The 19,898-nt window shown below is 44.3% G+C and overlaps 1 protein-coding gene across 3 annotated transcripts in view; it reads left to right on the top strand.

The window, feature by feature from the left end:
* MIGA2 (mitoguardin 2) overlaps positions 1–19,898 on the top strand; it is a 31,798-nt gene that overhangs the window by 5,798 nt on the left and 6,102 nt on the right. For all 3 annotated transcript variants that reach the window (XM_044993019.1, XM_044993022.1, XM_044993020.1), the window contains exons 4-13: positions 1,327–1,439; positions 11,181–11,298; positions 12,599–12,732; positions 14,565–14,679; positions 15,385–15,485; positions 15,914–16,029; positions 16,552–16,624; positions 17,638–17,724; positions 18,486–18,584; positions 19,253–19,387. In XM_044993019.1, the coding sequence (XP_044848954.1) occupies positions 1,327–1,439; positions 11,181–11,298; positions 12,599–12,732; positions 14,565–14,679; positions 15,385–15,485; positions 15,914–16,029; positions 16,552–16,624; positions 17,638–17,724; positions 18,486–18,584; positions 19,253–19,387 (1,091 nt within the window). The remainder of the gene's footprint in view (positions 1–1,326; positions 1,440–11,180; positions 11,299–12,598; positions 12,733–14,564; positions 14,680–15,384; positions 15,486–15,913; positions 16,030–16,551; positions 16,625–17,637; positions 17,725–18,485; positions 18,585–19,252; positions 19,388–19,898) is intronic.

The following is a 19,898-nucleotide window of genomic DNA, read 5'->3' on the forward strand; positions in this document are numbered from 1 at the left end:
GACAGAAGCCCAGGTAGTTCCAAGCAGATGGGTAGATCAGGTTGCTAAAGGAGTTCAAAACACTATACAGAGGCAGAAGGAGACTGGGAGGCAAAACTAATCAGACAGTAGCCTAATAGGAGCCACAATGCAGAATAGATGGCAGAATGGGCAAAATCATTACCCTAGAGCACAAGTGATTGAAAAGTGGCTGCACGGCTTTACAGTGAGTTTTGCTGTTACCATCAACTTTAACACAAAAGGAGACTATCGACCCCACTGGGTAATCCTTTCACTTGATGTGTGTAGCTGTGTGCATGCAGTGACCCACAGCTCACATCTGTGTATTGATCTTGGTGACCATGATTGGCTCCATTTGATGCCTGTTAGGTGTGGTGGTAGGTTTCTGACAAATTGCTAATGTCATCTGCCCAAAGCCTGGGCATTGGCAGCGCTGCCCTGAAATCACCGTTAGCAGTCCTTGGCAGCAGTAAAGGAGGCGGTGTAGTCTGGAGGAGTGAGGACAGGACTGGGAGGCAGGAGGTTGTGTTTTAAACCCAGCTTTCCCACTAACTCACTGTGTGACTTGGGCCAGTCACTTACTGTTCTCTTGGTTCCCCATCTGTAAAATGGGATTAACAATTACCCAGCTACTCCAGGGGGTGTTGTGAGGATTAATTATAGTCTGTACAGCGCTGTGAAATTATGAAACTCTATAAAAACACTAATGATGAGATCAAGCAAGTTTGCTGGCTGTATACTGGCAAGTTTTCTGCTGTGTTTGCACTAACGATACTTATTTTAGCACTGTACATGGCAGGAAAGAAGTGAGGCACTGATGCATAGTATTTCTCCAATAACACTTTTCACTTGCGTACGTCCTTTCATCCAAAGAGGTGAATAAGTATTCATAGTTCCATATTCGATGGGGAAACTGAGTCAGAGGTTAAGTGCCTTGCTCAAGGCGACAAAGCAAGTTAGGAGGGAATAGAACCCTGACTCCCAGCTGTAGCTATTAGAAATACACTTCCTCCTCCTTCTGCACATCCCTTAACTCAGCAGATCTATGCTCTGTCACTAACTAATCACAGTTCCCCTCGTCATCCAGGACTGCAATGAAGCCATTTTGCTTTGAAACAGATTTTTCTGCGACTGCTTCCTTTTTCACCCCACTGAGAACTGATTCTGCCTTCTGGAGACCCTGCCTCCAGTGGTGCTAACCTGGGGCAGCACAGGACAGATTAGAGTGAGCTACACCACATCTGATTGCATAGGTTCCTTTTCCCGATTGCTGTAAACAGAGTGGGAAGACCTAAAGGCTTGTTTTTACCACCCTTCCAATTACAGGATACTCCAGCAGGAGAGTACAAAGTCCTAGCAGCAAGAGCAATGACACACTCAGCGGGATTTCTTCCATTGAGCCAAGCAAGCATTCCTGCTCCTCCCACAGTCTAGCCTCGGTAAGAGACCCTAACACCATTGCTATCTGCTCTAGCCAGCAGAGGAAAGAGTCACACCTACCTGCCTACCCTTAACATCCAGAACTAGTAGAGTGGGTGGAATTTACTTGTCCTGAAAACAATTTATTTTGTGTCAGAGCTTTTGTAGCCCTGCAGATTGAGGTATTGCCCTTAAAATCCCATCATTCTGATTACCAGTGTGCTTTAGTCCCCACCCCTCCAAACTTCCATTCCAATATGATTTTAGGGGCTACTGATTGGAGATCAGCCAGAGCTAAAAACCAATTGTGATACTGTACCTGGCCATTTTGGGATGTCCCCACTGACTGAGGTAAGAAAGGGAGAGCTTTGTAGCAGAGGGAATAGACGTTGGTTCATCATAAGCACTGCAGCCTGCACCACTGCAACTTATGTACAAAGTGTAGACATTTAGGGCCCTTCTTCTGCTGGGAAACTTTCTAACCAACATTAAAACTGCTTAGTGCTGTAGCATAGACCCTATTTTAGGCCCTTTAAAGTAGCCTGGACCAGAAAAATATGGTTCAGGTCAGGCTACCTTAAGCCTCATTAAAACTGGGTCTATACTATGTCTTCAAGCGATTTTAAAACATCTCACCAGTGCAGACAGGCTCAAAAAAGACAGCTAAAAATGTAGACGTTGCTAATACCATATACTAGGTCTACACTGACAGTTGCCAGCTCTCCCAGCAGTGTAGCTCCATTGCTAGTGCAGTCTGGCTGCCAGCATTTCTATAGCTGTTGTTATCTAACTCTACTTCAAAGAGGTCTAAATGATGCTGTGTCCTGTCTACACTAGTGCTTCCATGAGTGGGGCTGTGAAACAGTGGGAGACTTCCTGAAAACTGCCAGGGTAGACGAGGCATTTGAGTGGAAGTTACTCGTTAGATCTTCTACCAATCCAGCTGAAGCACAGAAAGATTTAGGCAGTGAGTTTGCAAAACCTTGGTTTGTAAAATCTAATTTTCTAACTCCACACTAGCTCCCTCAGTTCTCCTGTCGGCCTCTCCCTTCATCCACAGGACAATAACTGGTTATATAGCTCAAGACTTTTCCATCTTTTTGCCCATGCCCAGCCAACAGCACAAGATACCAAATAGATGTACAGGTCATTTTTCTTTGTCTCAGAGAAAGGGTGGGTGGGAATAAACCCCTGCCAGATTTTATTATGATGTTGCATGGATCACAGCTAACTAAAGGGCGAAAAAAAAAAGGCTTTTGCACAGCTAGGGGTTAGCTCAAATAGGCAAGGTGTGGGGGCGGGGGAAACACCACAGACAGTGAGCTGGCTCCATCCCCCTTTAGCAAGCCAATGGCTAAGCAGCAAACTGAAGGAGTGGGGATGGGGGGTAGCCTCCCTTTTCCCCATGGACGTGTTTCTTCTCTCATTTCCTGTTTCAGAGTAGCAGCCGTGTTAGTCTGTATCCGCAAAAAGAACAGGAGTACTTGTGGCACCTTAGAGACTAACAAATTTATTCGAGCATAAGCTTTCGTGGGCTACAGCCCACTTCTTCGGATCTCATTTTCTGGTATTCTTGGTTTCAGAGAATGGCAACATGGGAGGGGGGTTTGTCCCCACCCATCCTGACTGCACTGTTCCCAAATAATTGGGCTAGTTAATTTGATTGTGTGGTGGGGGAGAATAGCAGAAAAATGATCTTCCACTGAAAGCTAGTTTTGGAATCTTGACCTATTTTATTGGGGAAACTTAGGGTGAAACACTTCTGTAATGGGTGAATACAGAACCAATGCAAGATCCACTTCTGATGTTTGTGAGAGATATGAATGGGGGTTTCTCAGTGGTATATATTTGCCTCTAACCTAGGGATATCAAACTCACTTGGGGGTAGATCTGAATTCCATTTTTAAATCTGATTCATGGGTACAGATATACATTTAAGGTCACATACTCGGCTCTATTCACAGCTCAGCTCCCACTGATGTCATGGGGAGGTTTGCATAGAGATCAAAGGTAGAATCTGAATTTATGTAGTAATTAAACTTTTACTTGTGATCATTATGTATTAGTTCAGTACCCTATTGTCACATTTAGCATTGCTTGGGGGGAAATGATTTTTAAGACAACTGCTGTTTCTGCCTTTTTTCTTTTCCATCTCCTGTGTGTCCCTCTCTCTCTTTCTTTCCTTCCCCACTCTTGCATCTTTCTTTCCTTTTATTCCCTTTGCATTTCCTTCTCTGCAGTAACTCCCAGTTCCCACACTCTGGGCTTCACTTCCACCTCCTTCCCCATTGCATCTGACAAAAGGATCTGCAATGATAAAGCTAACTCTGGCCTTTAAAGTACTGTCCTTAGGCTGTCAAGTTTACAGCCTAACAAGATTAATGGGTGGTGTGGAGGGAGTTCACACTTCTTGGAGTAGTTGTTTCAGGCTGCCTGTGGATTCAGGCTTCTGCTTAAATACTAGGGACACATTTGGAAGGCTTTGTTATTTCTTTATAGTCCTGAGGGTTAGAAACCACTTTTTAAATGGAAGCGGAGATTCTTCAGAATCTGCATATGCAAGGTGATTAGATCTTGTCTGAGGACCAAGGACATCACTGCTTAAGTCAAAGGACCTGAAGATGGGGAGGGGATGGTGGGTGAAGCAGTTTCTGTTCTTACCTTCAGAAGTTCACACCTTGTTAAGGTGAATGGGTGGGGAAACTAATCCATTGTTTGGTGGTAGGTTCCTGTAAGGCTGCTAAAGTGCAGGGGCAGGCTCTGCCCTCTCACATTCACCAGCAGTCATTTCATAGTAAGTAGACTGGAAGGGAAACACCAGACAGACTCCATTCCTGCTTCTGAAACATGGTGAGTGCAGGACCTGTGCAGAGACAGCCTTCAGAGCAGATATATTCTCTAGCATATTTGGACTCAAAACCTTGGGGCTCAGTTTTGTGCAAATCAGGGTAAGTGGACTCCATCTACAATACGATTTAAATGCAGTTTGACTTCTTTAAGAGGTAACTATAACAGGACCGCTTGGAAATAGTGACTTTAATATAATAACATTTAACATTCCTGTAGTGGGAAGAAAACCTCAGCAGCCCAACACTGTGGCATTTCATTTCAGAAAGGGGAACTGTGCAAAAATGAGGAGGTTAGTTAAACAGAAATTAAAAGGTACAGTGACTAGAGTGAAATCGCTGCAAGCTGCATGGACACTTTTCAAAGACACCATAATAGAGGCCCAACTTAAATGCATACCCCAAATTAAAAAGCACAGTAAAAGAACTAAAAAAGAGACACTGTGGCTTAACCATGTACAAGAAGCAGTGAGAGATAAAAAGGCATCTTTTAAAAAGTGGAAGTCAAATCCTAGTGAGGTAAATAGAAAGGAGCATAAACACTGCCAAATTAAGTCTAAAAATGTAATAAGAAAAACCAAAAAGGAGTTTGAAGAACAGGTAGCCAAAAACTCCAAAGGTAATAACAAAATGTTTTTTAAGTACATCAGAAGCAGGAAGCCTGCTAAACAACCAGTGGGGCCCCTGGATGAAATAAAAAAGGAGCACTTAAAGATGATAGTCACTGCAGAGAAACTAAATGAATTTTGCTTCAATCTTCACAGCTGAGGATGTTAGGGAGATTCCCAAACCTGAGCTGTCCTTTGTAGGTGACAAATCTGAGGAATTGTCACAGATTGAAGTGTCATTAGAGGAGGTTTTGTAATTAATTGATAAACTTAACAGTAACGAGTCACTGGGACCAGATTGCATTTACCCAAGAGTTCGGAAAGAACTCAAATGTGAAATTGCGGAACTATTAACTATGGTTTGTAACCTGTCCTTTAAACCAGCTTCTGTACCCAATGACTGGAAGATAGCCAATGTAACGCCAGTATTTAAAAAGGGCTCTAGAGGTGATCCCAGCAGTAAAGAATAAAATTGTCAGACACATTGAAGAATGTAAATTGTTGGGCAAAAGTCAACATGGTTTCTGTAAAGGGAAATCATGTCTTACTAATCTATTAGAGTTCTTTGAAGGAGTCAACAAACATGTGGACCAGGGGGATCCAGTGGACATATTGTACTTAGATTTCCAGAAAGCCTTTGGCAAGGTCCCTCGCCAAAGGTTCTTACGTAAATTAAGCTGTCATGGGATAAGAGGGAAGATCCTTTCATGGATTGAGAACTGGTTAAAAGACAGGGAACAAAGGGTATGGCTACACTTACGGTTTGCAGCGCTGGTCATCCAGCTGTGTAGGAGCAGCACTGGTGTGTGGCCACACTCACAGCTACCAGCGCTGGTGTGTGGCCACATTTGCAGTATTAGCAGCGCTGTTGGGAGTGCTGCATTATGGGCAGCTATCCCAGCATTCAAGTGCAACAACGTGCTTTTCAAAAGAGGGGGGTGGAGGGTGGTGTACTGTGACAGGGAGCGGGGAAGATAGAGTGGATTTTTGGAGCCAACACTGTTGTGTGTTAGCTTCCTGGATTGGAAAAAATCACAAAATGTTCATGAGCCCTTAGTCTTAACTCTTAATTGCATACAGCCTGCCTCCAACACGGACTCCCCCCTGCTGTTTCACTCACTCCCTGTGGTGTTTGCTGTGATCAGTGTTTGTTTTAGATTAGCAGTTCAATGGAGCTCCCATCGGTTCTGTTTCATTCACTCTCCCTGCCTCTCATTTGATTGTTTACAGCCAGGTACAGATGATCACAGCAAACAGGAGCTCTGTTCGGAGCTCCGATCGGTTCTGTTTCATTCACTCTCCCTGCCTCTCATTTGATTGTTTACAGCCAGGTACAGATGATCACAGCAAACAGGAGCTCCGATCGGAGCTCGTTCACAACAAAACAAAGAGAGGCTGCATAACAAAACAAAGAGAGTAATTTATAAAAGCATTCTGGGATACACCTTATACCCTGGAGGCCAATCACAGCGCTGGTGTGTGGCCACACTTGATGACCAGCGCTGCAGCACCAGCGCTGGAATCCTTATTCCCCATGCCGAGTGAGGTATACGGCCAGCGCTGCAGCCAGGGAGTTGCAGCGCTGGAAGTGCCCTGCAGGTGTGGCCACTTACTAATTGCAGCGCTGGTAGAGGCTTTCCAGCGCTGCAAATCGCCAGTGTAGCCATACCCAAAAAGGGTAGGAATAAATGGTAAATTTTCAGAATGGAGAGAGTAACTAGTGGTGTTCCCCAAGGGTCAGTCCTAGGACCAATCCTATTCAACTTATTCATAAATGATCTGGAGAAAGGGGTAAACGGTGAGGTGGCAAAATTTGCAGACGATACTAAACTGCTCAAGATAGTTGAGACCAAAGCAGACTGTGAAGAACTTCAAAAAGATCTCACAAAACTAAGTGACTGGGCAACAAAATGGCAAATGAAATTTAATGTGGTAAATGTAAAGTAATGCACATTGGAAGAAAAAACCCAGCTATACATACAATATGATGGGGGCTAATTTAGCTAATCAGGAAAGAGATCTTGGAGTCACCGTGGATAGTTCTCTGAAGACGTCCACGCAGTGTGCAGCGGCAGTCAAAAAAGCAAACAGGATGTTAGGAATCATTAAAAAGGGGATAGAGAATAAGACTGAGAATATCTTATTGCCCTTATATAAATCCATGGGATGCCCACATCTTGAATACTGCATACGGATGTGGTCGTCTCATCTCAAAAAAGAGGTACTGGCATTAGAAAAGGTTCAGAGAAAGGCAACTAAAATGATTAGGGGTTTGGAACGGGTCCCATATGAGGAGAGATTAAAGAGGCTAGGACTTTTCAGCTTGGAAAAGAGGAGACTAAGGGGGGATATAATAGAGGTATATAAAATCATGAGTTGTGGGGAGAAAGTGAATAAGGAAAAGTTATTTACTTGTTCCCATAGTATAAAAACTAGGGGCCACCAAATGAAATTAATGGACAGCAGGTTTAAAACAAATAAAAGGGAGTAGTTCTTCACACAACCTGTGGAACTCCTTGCCTGAGGAGGTTGTGAAGGCTAGGACTATAACAGGATTTAAAAGAGAACTAGATAAATTCATTGAGGTTAAGTCCATGAATGGCTATTAGCCAGGATGGGTAAGGAATGGTGTCCCTAGCCTCTGTTTGTCAGAGGGTGGAGATGGATGGCAGGAGAGAGATCACTTGATCATTACCTGTTAGGTTCACTCCCTCTGGGGACACCTGGCATTGGCCACTGTCGGCAGACAGGATACTGGGCTGGATGGACCTTTGGTCTGACCCAGTATGGCTGTTCTTATGTAAAACATATGATTTTTTTTTTCATGTACAGTCAAGTACTCTTCAAACAAGTGAGCCGTTCTGCTCTCTAGACTTCTTTTGGTGGGGGGAGTGTGGAGCGGCTGAGATTTCCCCCTTATGCTTCATACTAGTTACTACTTCAGTGCTACTCTGCTGTTCTGTAAATCAGGATTTACCAACGGGATGAGTTAGAAAACATAGTAAGAAGCTGATTTAAGAGATGTGTAGGTTCAGAGAGAGAAGAGAATTCACTTTAGACAAAAACATACCCTAAATTCTGGTAAGTTTGACCCCTCCTCCACCCCTTCTCCCCCTTCCCTTTGACAAAAAGTCTTCCAAGACTCTTGCTAAATCCTTTCTATACTTGGCGAGTTCCCAGGAGTGTTCAGCCTGTGTCTTTTTCCTTGCATCCTCCAGAAGTTCAGGATTAAATTTATTTCCATGGAACTGTAGTGTTAGCCAGTCTCTGGGCAATACTGATCATTCTTTCTGGTTTCCTTGACCCTGGGATAAAGGAGACCTTATCCTTAAACTGCTGAGGTGAGTTCCAACTCACTTGGCTCTTGGAACTCCATCCTTGAGCTCTGAAGACAGGAGAGCAGAATTAGCTTCTCTAAAACACCATACAGTATCCCCAAGATCATCTCCTCCTCCTCACATAGTGTCCCCAGAGCAGCAGTGCATCATACCACCTGGAATCCCTACTTTCCAGTAATGTAAAACAAATTGTAACATAATGGTTCGTGAGAGGTGAGCAACTAAAATCAGGTCTGAATTGCACATGGGGAAGCAAAGTGGTAATCAAAATGAAGTGATTTTTAAATTTTGTATTTTGACTTGCTCTGGCTAGAAACAACTACTGTACAATCACATGCAATGTCAGTATCCTACAGCCTTTGAACCTAGCCCTGATAGCTTGCAGTATCAGATCTTAAAATGCTTTTATGGCACTAGCCCAGCACACTGAACTAAGACCTAGAACGGTGTGTCTCTTGCTTCTGCTCAACCCCCACCTACAGAAACTGATTATGTACTGAGGCCCTGGGCACAAGGAACATTGGGGGGGCCCACCCACCCATCACAGACCCCCACCCCCTGCTCCTCCCTTTCCCCCCACAGCCCTGCCTCGTGGCCTGGCCGAAAGTCAGGCCATGGTAAGAACTGCTCAGGGAATCTGGGCTGCTGTGAGGAGCCCTGGCCCCTCTACCTGTCCTGGATGGCACACCCTGGGGGGCAGGGAAATGGGCCGGGGGCTGCTCTCTCCTCACAGCTGCCTGGGCAGCTTTTACTACAGTCTAGGGTGACCATGTGTCCTGTTTTGGCCAGGACAGTCCCCTTTTTAAGCCCTGGCCAGGATGTCCTGACTTTTAGCAAAACAGGACAAATGCCCAGTTTTGCCAAAAAGGTACTGAGCGGGGGCAGCTCTGCGTGGGCAGGGAGGGGCTCAGGGGGGCCCTAGAAGGGAAGGTCTGATTACAAATACAGGGAGCATATATAAAATAGGGAGCCTAGAAATAAATATGAATGAAAATAAATGATTCAATGCACTAAAAATATGGCTGTCTTAAAGTTGTCATCTTGTCAATTGAATTAATAACCTAGCTGATACTTGTGACAAGTTTCAGGTGAGTGAGTGTGGACAGTTGCAGCTGTCTATACACATAATACAGCATTATGCCAGAGAACTCTGCCTAAGTGCCAAATATTGTAATAGCTAAGATGTAAGGTTTTTTTATTGAAACAATATCTGTTGGTAAGTGTTGGAGACTGGCAGTTAGGCCTCTTGAGTTCTCTGACTAGCAGTGATACTTGATTCAGTTTGTGCTTGACTGTAGGCAATTCACTTAACCTCTGTGTGTTTCATTATACCCATGTGTAAAATGGGGGGAAGGAGAAGGTCTGGGGAAATGCAGGAATGAGAGAGGCTGGGGGGGGCAGCTCCACGCAGGGGTAATATGCCCAGTGCTCACCCTACCGCAGCTCCTGTGATCAGCCTGGCCAGGGGGCAGGGTCTCAAGGGGCAAGAGGAGGAGCAGGGTGGCAGGGCCCTGCGGAGACAGAGAGGAGGCACAGGGGGCAGTGTTTTAGCTTGCGGGGGGGGGGTGTCCCCCGGGCATGAGCCCATTCGGTAATCCACCACTCCCCACATAGGAACGTTTGATTGGAAAGAACAGAATGGAGTGAATCTCGGGCACAAGTTCTCTCTGTATTATTTTTCACTGATAATCTGCTCCCTCTTTTGTTTGCAATTGCGTCCCATCTATTGCCTTCCTCTAAGTGTGGCTTGGGGCCACCATTTATTTACCTGCAGTCCCTCCTCCCTTCCCCTTCTTGTAGCAACTGTCCTGGTGTCCTCCTTGTTTCTCTCCTCCCCTTTCTTCATCGCCCTTGCCAGCATTCCAGGCAAGCAGCTAAGGATGTGTCTGTACTTTGAGCTCAGAGTGATTCCCACCTCGAGGACATATACCTGTACAGCCAAATTTAAGCTATGCTTAAGTACAGTTGTGGAAATGAGCTTGGAACAACCATGGGTCAGACAGCATGTGTGAACAAAATGTGTTCAGTCTTCTAGCCTAGGTCAGTACCAGCAGTAAAGCATGTTCTTTAAACCTTGTTATTCCATAGTTTGGCCCGTCACACTGAGAAGCCAAACTGAGAAGCCATGTTTTAAACCACTTCAGTTGAACAATTCCTAGCCCACAGTAACCAGGGCCAATGACCCAGACTAGATCTTGGCCCCTCCAGAGATGGAGCCAATCATATGGGCCTATGGTTTCTGATGGGTACGTATTTGGGGTGGCTAGCCCCTCCCTCTGCAGCTACACTCTGTTGTTAGCACACTAGCTTGATCCCAGCTCGTCCGGGTGTCTCTCCGTAAGCTGAGGAATCACCCACCCCTAGCTCAAAGTGTAGACGTACCCCAAAGTGAGCTTGGCTTGTCATTGCTTTGTAAGCCAGTGAGTGGGGTCAAGTAGAGAATATTGTCCAAACACGGCTTTCTGATGCATGTTTAAAGAGGTTATCATGCTCCTGGCTGGAGGAGGGTGATACTCTTTGCCTTGTGAATGGATTTTATCTGTTGTGTTAGGACTTGGCCTGAAGCATTAGCGCCCTCTGCAGCTCCCTGTGAAGTAGCTCTTGAGCATCAATGTCTTGCACTAAACTTTATGGACACGGAGAACTAGGATGGATTTGGATTGCATAGCACCGATATCCCTGCCATCTAAATCTTCAGTATTTTCACCTTGGAAAAGCAAGAGAATACTGAAAACAAGCCTGAAAATTGCAGGAGAGACTGAGTCCATGACTACGCTATGGGCACTACACCAGCACAGCTACAGCTCCCATAGCTATGCCGCCATAGTGTAGCCTCCCTGAGCACCAGTAGCTAGGATGATGGACGCATTTTCCCATCAACCTAGCCGCGTCTACACCATATGTCTACGTCATACCTGAAGGAAGTTCTAAAAGGAGCTGCTGTTCTTTCTTCTCTCTTCACTGGATAGATAGTGGCTGTGAACCCTTCCAGCCCAACACCAGCATCTGCAGGGCCCTGGGAGACGAGAGCGATGGAAGATCCTGGAGCAGCTGGCGATTCTAGTGCTGAAAACCTCTATATTCAAGGTAAACAAAAATTAACCTTAACCTGGAAGAATAATCCCTTATGTTGTGAGAGTAGGAGTACTGTCTCCATGTTCATTCTGTCCTTGCTCCACCAACAGATATGAACACTGTCTCCTCCTGTGCTTAACATCAGCATTGTTCCACCAACAAACTGTCGTTCACCTGGAGAAATCAATTTCCTCTCCTTGGATGAGGAATGGTGATGGTTTCATTGAATCCTAACCCAAATGAGACAACCTCCATAAGGGAAAGAAATATCTGTTCCTTCCTTATACAGTAACTCCTCAATTAATGTTGTAGTTATGTTCCTGAAAACTGCGACTTTAAGAGAAACGATGTTAAGCAAATCCAATTTCCCCATAAGAATTAATGTAAATGAGGGGAGTTAGGTTCCAGGGAAACTTTTTTCACCAGACAAAAGACTATATTATATATATACACACACACACAGTATAAGTTTTAAACAATTTAATACTGGTACACAGTGATGATGATTGTGACGCTTGGTTGAGGTTGAGGAGTCAGAGTGTGGGATATTTCCCTTACTGCTAAATGATGAACTAGCAATTGGCTGAGCCCTCAAGGGTTAACTCTCTCACTCTGCAAGGCAGCAGGAATGGAGGGAGATATGGCATTTCCCTTAAGTACATTGCCTTGTTAATTAGATCAGCTTGCTGAGACCGCAGCTGCTGCAAGCTCCCTCAGTCCTGAGACCTGCTGTATAGAAGATGAGGTAAGTGGGGTGCAGGAGCAGGGGAGAGGGGGGGACACCCTGACATTAGCTCCCCTCTTCCTTCCCTCCCCCCGGCACAGCAAGCAGGAGTCTCGGGGAGCAGATCCAAGGCAGAGGGCAGGAGCAGCACATGGCAGTGGGGGGAGAGACACAGCTGAACTGCAGGCAGCTGCTGCACAGGGAACTTAGGGGAGCAGGGAGCTGATAGGGGGCTGCTGGTCCACCCTGGTTCCAAGCCCCCACCAGCTAGCTGCAACGGGCTGCTCTTCCTGAAAGCAGTAGACAAAGCTGGCGGCTGCCAAACGGACGTTATAAGGGAGCATTACACAACTTTAAACGAGCATGTTCCCTAATCGATCAGCAACGAAACAACGTTAACGGGGACGACTTTAAGTGAGGAGTTACTGTATTCTATTGGTTTAGGCTGAAAATGGGTTTGGGACGAGAGTTCACTCTTCTCTTGAATACTCTACCTCACAAATGAGCAAGGCATCTTATTGGTTGCTACATCCTTATGCTGTATAAGTGACTCTGATTTCACTGCTTATGTTATGTTGCATTGCCCAGGGATGGAGCTATTTGAGGAGGCACTGCAGAAGTGGGAGCAGGCATTGACCGTAAGGCAGAGAAACAACACTAGCACTCCAGTTTCTTGGGACAACACAAAACATGAAGAAACTATATCTGAGGAGTTGCCTGAGGTACGTACCAACCTCTCCTCTACATTATCCAGCTAGTGAACATTGTGAGGGCCTGATTGGATGGGAGAAGGGGAGGTCATCAGTAGGAGACTAAACATTGAAAAGAAAGTTTGGAGGAGAGTGGACTAGACAAGGGAGTATCTGATATGGCTAGGACCCATCCTTAACCACTTGTAATTTCGTGATATAGCGTTGCTGGAATTAGAAAGGATGCTTCTCCAACATTTTTGGCTAAATCTTTTTCCCAGTGAGTTTTCCACCAAGTGTAAACTCAGTGACTTATGCCAGAAGATTCTTTGTCAAACTTCAGAGTTAGTTATTGCTAGGAAAAGAACACAGCAGGGCAACCTGTGTGACCTAGTGGCTATGACACTGCATTGGGACTCAAGAGACTTGGGTTCAAGTCCTGGCTCCACCACTTGCTCAGTATCTTTATGCAAATCACTTCCCTCTTTGTGCCTCAGTTTCCTCATCTGGAAAATAGGGATAATATTGCTCTTTGTAAAGCACTTTGAGATCCACAGATGAAAAGTGTTAACAAAGAGCTATGTATTACTAATTATTATTAAATACAGCAACAAACTAGGTTAAGAATAGTTTGTCTGGCCCAATGTTATTTCTCTTTTTAATGCCTTTAAAATGGAGGGTCTAGCTAGATTGGTTGCCGAGATTGTACTGAACTGTACTGAAATGGAAAAGCTAACTAGTTGCATACTTGTCTTACTAAAGGAAAACAAATTTGTGAGGCTGGACAACTATCTCAGCCATTAGAGAAAGGGAAAGTTAAGAGAAAATACATGCCAAAATACTCACTTAGAAGAAGAGAGTTGCCGGCTTATCCAGTCACCTATAAAATGGACAGTCTAAGGCTGCAGCTGGCTGTCTCCCCCAGATTTAAAGGATCAACTACCATAGGAGGGAGTATGCTGGGAAAGGCTCTGATAAAAGGGTGCACCCAAAGTAGAAAAGTTTAGTGGTGATTAAATAGCTAAAGAGAGAGCACCTGCAGGTAATGAGAGAGACTAAATTATGAACTCTGTAGAAGTTAGGGATGTTGATGTGAGAGACCCTGCGATTCTTATAAAACAGAACCTGGTGTCTTCATTATGTGGGATGTTTATCTTTTGTATTCTATTATGTTTATGCAAGTCAAATCTGGATTCTTTTTGATATTTGCTGTGTGTGCTTGAAGTGTCCCCTTGTGTTTCTACAGCTAAATTGAGAGTTGCTTCATAATCAAAACAGATCTGGTAGTTTTATTTAACTCTTCTAGCTGAGGGCTTGGATCTCTATGAAAGTGAAGATCTAAGCAAAGTATAATGAAGGTAGACATTGTATGAGCTTTTCTTTCACCCACTCACTGATGTTACACAACTGTGCTAACAGCAGACTTCACTCCTGTCTAATAACATACTGAAGCTGATCTGCATTATTCTGGGGTCTGGCCTGTGAACAGAGCAAACTAATGCAGCCTTTCTGGAATGAACAAACCTTTACTTGAGACCAGACTGAGTTAACTGAATTCTTCTTTGTGACTGATAGCCCAGTATAACTATTTCTGCAGGTGGTAGGCTAATGTACTATTTCCTCTTAAATGGATAAACAGCAGAAGGAAAAAGTTGTAATTTGGAGTAGATTTTATTGCAAGTTTAACCTGAAGTGAATCTTTAATTAGTTCAGTTCATTAACTTAACTATAATTGGTAAATCATAACTGTTGAGGCAAAATTTCACTTCAGTCGTTTGCTGTAAGCATCTGTAACAGTGATCAGTTGTGCTATGTCAGCAGCACAATTAGCTATTGAGGGATAGTGTCTGCTTATGTTTAAGCAGGAGTCCCAGAAAAAGGAGTTTGCAGAGAAGCTTGAATCTCTCTTGCACCGGGCATATCACCTTCAGGAAGAATTTGGGTCAACGCTCCCTTCGGACAGCATGCTGCTAGACCTGGGTAAGGCGGGCCTGGGAATCAGCTATAGGTGCAGCCATGAGAATATGCGACAGCCACACCAGGGAGTAGAACTGAGCTCCATAGAGACTTAATAGGAAATGAGTATCAAGCCTTTCCGTGAAATTCCAATGTTTTATTTGCCGAGGCCTCAACAAATTCCTTCTAGCAGGATAGGGGTGGCTGTTACAACAGAGTTTGAGTGTAATGGTGTTATAGGATGGACAGATAAGGAGATAACACCTTAACTCATGTGCAACCTGTGAGCAACAACAGTGGAAACATGCAATGCATTGTAGTCTACCAGCTGCTAGTCCCAGGTTTCAAATTGTCTTTGCCTGCTAGACTGAGGAAACTAATGAATCTAGCTCTGAGACCATTTTTCTTTTCCTAGTAGTAGATAAGAGTTGATGGGAGAAAGACTTAAAGAAGAATAGTTTTTCAGTGGAAAATAGTATTTAAACTAGGAAGCCACTGGCTTAGCTCCATATTATTTCTTAATAGACCTTGTGTACCATGTGTCTCTCTCCTGAAGGCCAGCCAAATCTCTTTAGTTGAGAATGTCAAGGAAGTGACAAGAATTTCAAAATGGCCACAAAGGGGCACTACTGCGACATAAAGACTTGCATATAGGGAAAAGTGTGCTGGGTGGGAGGAATGGCGTTTTAGAGATACAGGGCTAAACAAACTTTTTTCTGCCCCCTCCAGAGAGAACTCTCATGCTTCCCCTGACAGATGGGTCACTGAGACTTCGGACCGATGATGAAGACAGTTTGACTTCTGAGGACTCCTTCTTTTCCGCTGCAGAGGTGACTCAAACTCTATCCTTTGTAAATAAACCAATCGAACGTTACTTAATTTGCTGCATTGGGAACTTGCCCATGCCGGTGGTTCTGCCATGTTCCTAATACTGGGGAGAGTATGAAGATGGTCATGTGTTTACTTCATCTAGCGGCATGTAGTAATAGCTAGACAAGTACTGTAAAAGCAGCTGCAGCACCTGCTCATATGGCTTGTACTACAGATGTAGTAGAAGGAGGAATTGGGCCATGCTGGGGCTAAGGAAGTTGTGATCCAATCAGAATGGGAGTTCCAGTAATGTCTGAATGTCTTGGTGTGAAATGGTGCATACCAATGCCTTCTCAAACTGATGGACTCTAATCTCTTGTTTCTGAAGTCCAGGATTTGCACAGATATAACAAAAATTTTCTTCTGACCTCTTCTGCTTTCTCTGCAGCTCATCGACTCCCTCCAGATTGGGAAAATACCTTTTCAGCTTTCCAAGCCAGCAGCTGCATACGAAGAAGCTCTACAGTTGGTGAAAGAAGGGAGCGTTTCATGCAGAACACTAAGGTGAGGTGCTAAAAGGAGTCTTCAGTCCGTAGGACAAGACTCCTTTGGCTAGAGGTATGAACTCCTCAGGTTACTTAGTAGGGGCTTGGCACTGGGGTTAGAATACCATTTTGAGAGAGAAGTTTTTTAGCACCTTCTCTGCTGGCTTGGAAATTCCAAGGGGGTTTTAACTAGCCCAAGACTTCAGATGCTGCTTGGGTTTGTTTAACTTGATTCAGGCTGGATACATCCTGATACTGTGAGAAGCACTCTTAAGATTACTAGTTTCCTGGGGCAGTGAGCTACAGCACCTTCCACTTCTAGGTTGTTGGCTCAAATCTAGCCATGGAATGTAATGATCAAAATGACTATCTGAAAGTGGCTCCGTGGCTTACATGAAAGGAGCTAGTGGTTTCAGTTAGTGCCCAGTGAGATTTTCAAAGGGGCCTAAGGGAATTAGGAGCCCAAATTAGGAACTTGGTCTGTTCCTCTTCAGACTTGTTTTGTTACTGGAGTTTGTAAGATCCTGCTTTCCTCTCTTAGGACAGAGCTTCTAGGCTGCTACCATGATCAGGATTTCCTGGCAAAGCTCCACTGTGTCAGGCAGGCCTTCCAGGTAGGATTTTTCTACCTATCAGAACTCTGTTGCATCTGCACTTGAGAGGCTTCCTGACTGTTAGAATACATGCCACTTCCAGTATCTGTCCTTGTGAATGAAAAGGGTCTGTCAAGCCTGTCCTAGATGCTGAAGTCCTCCACTTCTACAGAACAAGTAAATCACAGAAAGCAGCAGAGCAAACTTCCCTTATCCTACACCTTCCCCAAAATATGTTTCAGCCCTTACTCTAGGAGTGAGAAGATGGTTCAGGCTCTGTGCCCATTCAAGATGTGGCTTTGTAGCCAAGACAGACACCAGATTTACATATAGCAGTTCTTATAATAAAGTTCTTGGCTATTTGGGAACTGTCTGGAGACTACCAAACTTGCTTCACCCAGGCTGCTTGACAGCCTCCGATGGTAATTGGCCTGGAGTTGTACCTGTGACCTAGGAGTGAAAGGCTTTCTATCCTCAGCCATCCAGTCCCCAGAATAATGTCTTTAGACTGAAGGTGACTATGTACCTCCCAGATCCTTGCATCATCATAGTGCAAGAGCTCACATACTTTTTTTTTTATTCTTGCCACTCCCAGACTTTTCCAGCATTCTATGCCTATTTCCTACAGGAAGGAAGTGTTTTACTGCATCTTCACCCTGTGGCCTTTTGTTTTGCTTTTGTGCACCTCACCTTTTTAAGCCTTAGCACTGTGATGATCCTCTTTCCAGCCAGGGAGGACTAGATACTTTTTCTTTAGGACATCTCTGAATAATCAGTCGTTGACATGAGGAGTTGCTGAGTGACTCGAAGACATTAGATTCACTAGGAGCACAGGCTTCACAGAGCTCATTGTCATGGGCTGAATAGATTCCACTATTTAAATTAACGTCTGCTCTCAGGCCATGGAAAAAGTGAGATCCACGTTTGCTTGTTTCACTAGTGTAAGAACCCTCCTGTTGTCTCCTGTCTCCACCGTCGTGGAATAAGGATTTATGTTTACCTAATCAGTGAAAGATTCTTTGGTCTCTTTATAGGCCCTTCTGCAGGATGAGAGCAACCAGTTGTTTTTTGGAGAGGTTGGAAAGCAGATGGTGACAGGACTAATGACAAAGGCTGAGAAGGTAGGAAGGCATGTGAGTGGAAGATAACTCAGTTGCACCTTGTATGAGCAAAGGTGCACTTCATAGACACAATTATTCAATCCCAATTTCTAGCTAATCCGTGTGATTTCCTCGTTCCCCTGTCTGTACTGTGATCACCCACTTGAAAGAGAAAAAACAGTTCCCATGTTTGCCCTCTCTTCACTGGTTCTTCCTGGGAGAAGCTCTGTATGCAACCTCCTCTCCAAAGCCACCATCACTGATGATGTGGTTCATTAGTGGGAATGGGTTCCAGGGGGCTCCCAGCTGACACCCATTGGGAGGGAGGGGGAAGAGGAATCAGGCACTCTGTTCAGTGCATCTGTTCTGTAGAGGTCAATGAATGGGAATCTTTAATGTGGCTTTTATTAATTAAACCAACCTCTAGAGCAGTAAGACTATGCTGCCTTGCTAATGTATGAATGGTAGCTTCTTACTGGAATCAATTAGTCACCTATAAGGATGTCTGCGCAGGTACTTGTATAGCTTTCATCAAAGTATCCAAGTATATACAACATACAGGCTTCAAGTTGTGGTGATCTTGTGGCCACCACACCTTCCAGAAATAAAATCCTTCTCTTTCCTCAAAGGATCGTTGGCCAAAAAATTGAGCGAGTACTTAGTTATGTGTAAATCATTTTGACATATTCAGATCAACAGGCTAGAGATATGCTTAATAGTAACCTGAAACTGTGTACTGCTTCTAATTGTTCCCATTGTCTCATTTCTCTGTTCTCATGAAGAACCCCAAAGGTTTTCTGGAAAGCTATGAGGAGATGCTACATTACGCACTGAAGCAAGACACCTGGCCAACCACTCAGCGGGAGCTGCAAGGACGAGGGGTTTGTAGAGGAACTCTCTCTAGAAAGATAGAGCAGAAATGAAAGCCTGAAACAATGTACTGGAAGGATCCAACAGTGAACAGGAATTCTAAATTAAATATGTTGGTACTCACTACTTGGTGTCACTGGACCCCAAAACTACTGCAGTTAACTTGCAACTATTTTGCAGTAGTTTATGGGAGGGGAAACTCCAGCTCTTAACACCAGGACATTAAACTGTGGCAAGTAAAAAATACCCAATATTCCAACTTTCTCTTGAAACGGCTTTGTAGTTAGGCCTGTAACACTGTGGTTAGGGAAAATACCCATCCAGGGCTGTAGCTGCCTTCAGTATAACTTAATACAACAACAAAAATATGACTCATGAATTCTTTCTGAACCTGTTTCTCCTGAGTGACAATACTACAGTTGTAAAGTTTGTAGTTGTATTTAATTTCATTTGGTTTTGAATCTGCTTATCCTTAACACAAGACTAGTAGGGCAAATGCTTGCTGGTTTAAACCTCAAACCATTGAACTGAAATCAGTGGAGTTGTGCCCACTTACACCACTGGTCAATTTGGCCCTTTTTGTAACTAAAGAATTCAGAATCCATTTCTCAGATGGTCCCTCTTTGGTCTGCGTTCCTTTCTATAAGCTCTTGTCTGTGACTTGTCTGTTCTCTGGCAGGTGGTGTGCATGAATTTCTTTGATATTGTGCTGGACTTCATTCTCATGGATGCTTTTGAGGACCTAGAGAATCCTCCCTCCTCTGTCCTAGCTGTCCTGCGCAACCGCTGGCTCTCAGACAGCTTCAAGGAGACGGTGTGTTTAAATGGTGGTCCTTGTTCCAAATGACTCTTTCATTATTATAAGGGCAAAAAAAAGAGAATCTGGCTTTCTGATTACACACAAGTCTCTTAAAGGAACAATCCTATTTTTCTGTTCCTCTAGCCAACACATGAATTGGCCAGTCTCTTGATATGATAGATCTGAGTAATTTATAGGGAATCTGGGTTGGCTCTAGCAGGTTCATTCCTGTAGCAGTTATTCTCTGTAATAACATTATGTTAAAGAATAATGTGTGTAGGCAGCAGACACTCAGCCATCACCTTCCTAGCTGTTAAGGAAATAACACTTTCCTGTACTTTGCAACTGGGAGGGTGGTGGCTCAGTGTCTACTGCTTTGCAGGTCTTTCTCCATTGGAGACCCTATCAAAGTGAACCCTGAGTATTAATGCATTTCTTAGAGCTAGCTGTCCTGCATACCTTAGACTGTCTAATCTGCAGGGAGCCCAAAAAAGCGTATCTGTTTAGAAACCATGGCATTCTTACT

This window comes from Mauremys mutica, chromosome 18 (assembly GCF_020497125.1).
Source record: "Mauremys mutica isolate MM-2020 ecotype Southern chromosome 18, ASM2049712v1, whole genome shotgun sequence".
Taxonomy (NCBI): domain Eukaryota; kingdom Metazoa; phylum Chordata; order Testudines; family Geoemydidae; genus Mauremys; species Mauremys mutica.